Genomic DNA, 1,367 nt, shown 5'->3' with positions numbered 1-1,367 from the left:
GACGTTGGCGAATGAATATTTCTCTCTATATTTACTGTACAGCAGGTTAAATATGAAACATGACAGGAAGTGTTTTCATCCAGCAACATATTAGAATATCAATATTTCAGAAAAAAATGATTAAATCATTGCAACAAATGAGAAATTTGGACAGAAACCGTGACACTAAATAAATCCAGATGAATGTTGTTTTCTCCATGGAGACATGCAGAATATATATTTTTTTCTAGTATTTTAAAATTTTGACTTTTCATGATTTTTTTTAATTTACTCGACGTGACCGGGCCTCCGTATGGTTCAGTTCAGACTTTGTCAGCTGTTTGATTCCAGATAAAGTCTGTAAAACAAATCAGCCACGAAGTTAATGTAAAAAAAAAAAGTTGAACACTTTCAGTAAAGATATTTTTATTTATTAAAAGCAAATAAATAAATAAATAAATAAAAAATAAAAATGTTTTGTCTACCTTTTCATGTATTTTTTTTATTTTTCCATATTGATGAGCTTTTATCAGCTGTTTGATTCCATTTAAAAACCAAATCAATCAGAGGTCAAAACACTTTTTGATTTTCTGATAAAACAGCTGTAATATATTAATATTTTCTCAGCAGCTGATTGGACGCTTCTCTATTTTATTTTTACGATCCGATCGAATCACAAACCGGAATATAAACCAAACACAAAGCTGATGTTTTCTTTCTTTCGCTGTGTGTTCCAGGTGTATAATAAGATGCTGAAGCGCTACGCTCGATTGGAGGAGAGAGTCCTGCAAGAGTCCCGCCCCTGAGCCACCGCCACCAATCAGCTCTGTCGAAGAAGTGTGAGCCCTCCTCTGATTGGACGGTTTTACACATTTACAGAAACTAAAATTGACTTAAAACTGAACTGAAGAGTTTGGATGAAATGAAGTTTTGCTCCAAAACAAAATAAATCAGAAACATATTCTTGATTGTCATTATTAATTAATTAGTGCTGTCAGACACAAAGATGTCAAATATTGATTAGTTTCATTAATTGTATTTAACATCTTAGATCAACATTTTTTAGATTTGGACAGAAACTGTGACACAGAATATATTTAGACCATTTAATCATCCACAACTCCGTAGATTTAAAGGGTTCATATTCTGCTTTTACTGGTTTCCTGTCACTTATTTCCTGTTCTGATGTCGGATGTTAAACATCATCAAAGTTCAGAAACTTGAAGTGGACGTATGTAGAAATGCTGCCTGCAAGTCCAAACTCAGGGTTTCTTATACCTAACTGACGAGCTGACATTGGCTCCTGAAGCTGACCAATCAGAACAGAGTGGGTTCATCAGGAGGCGGGGCTTAAAGAGACAGGAGCTAAAACGGCCTGTTTCAGACAG

General features: G+C 34.3%; 1 protein-coding gene across 2 annotated transcripts in view; it reads left to right on the top strand.

The window, feature by feature from the left end:
• Positions 1–941, top strand: part of xylb (xylulokinase homolog (H. influenzae)) — a 26,915-nt gene extending 25,974 nt beyond the window's left edge. For both annotated transcript variants that reach the window (XM_044339222.1, XM_044339223.1), the window contains one exon: positions 717–941. In XM_044339222.1, the coding sequence (XP_044195157.1) occupies positions 717–785 (69 nt within the window). In that variant the 3' untranslated portion in view covers positions 786–941. The remainder of the gene's footprint in view (positions 1–716) is intronic.
• The last annotated feature ends 426 nt before the right edge of the window (positions 942–1,367 follow it).

The sequence above is a fragment of the Thunnus albacares genome, chromosome 21 (assembly GCF_914725855.1).
Source record: "Thunnus albacares chromosome 21, fThuAlb1.1, whole genome shotgun sequence".
Taxonomy (NCBI): domain Eukaryota; kingdom Metazoa; phylum Chordata; class Actinopteri; order Scombriformes; family Scombridae; genus Thunnus; species Thunnus albacares.
This window is presented reverse-complemented; position numbering and strand designations above follow the sequence as displayed.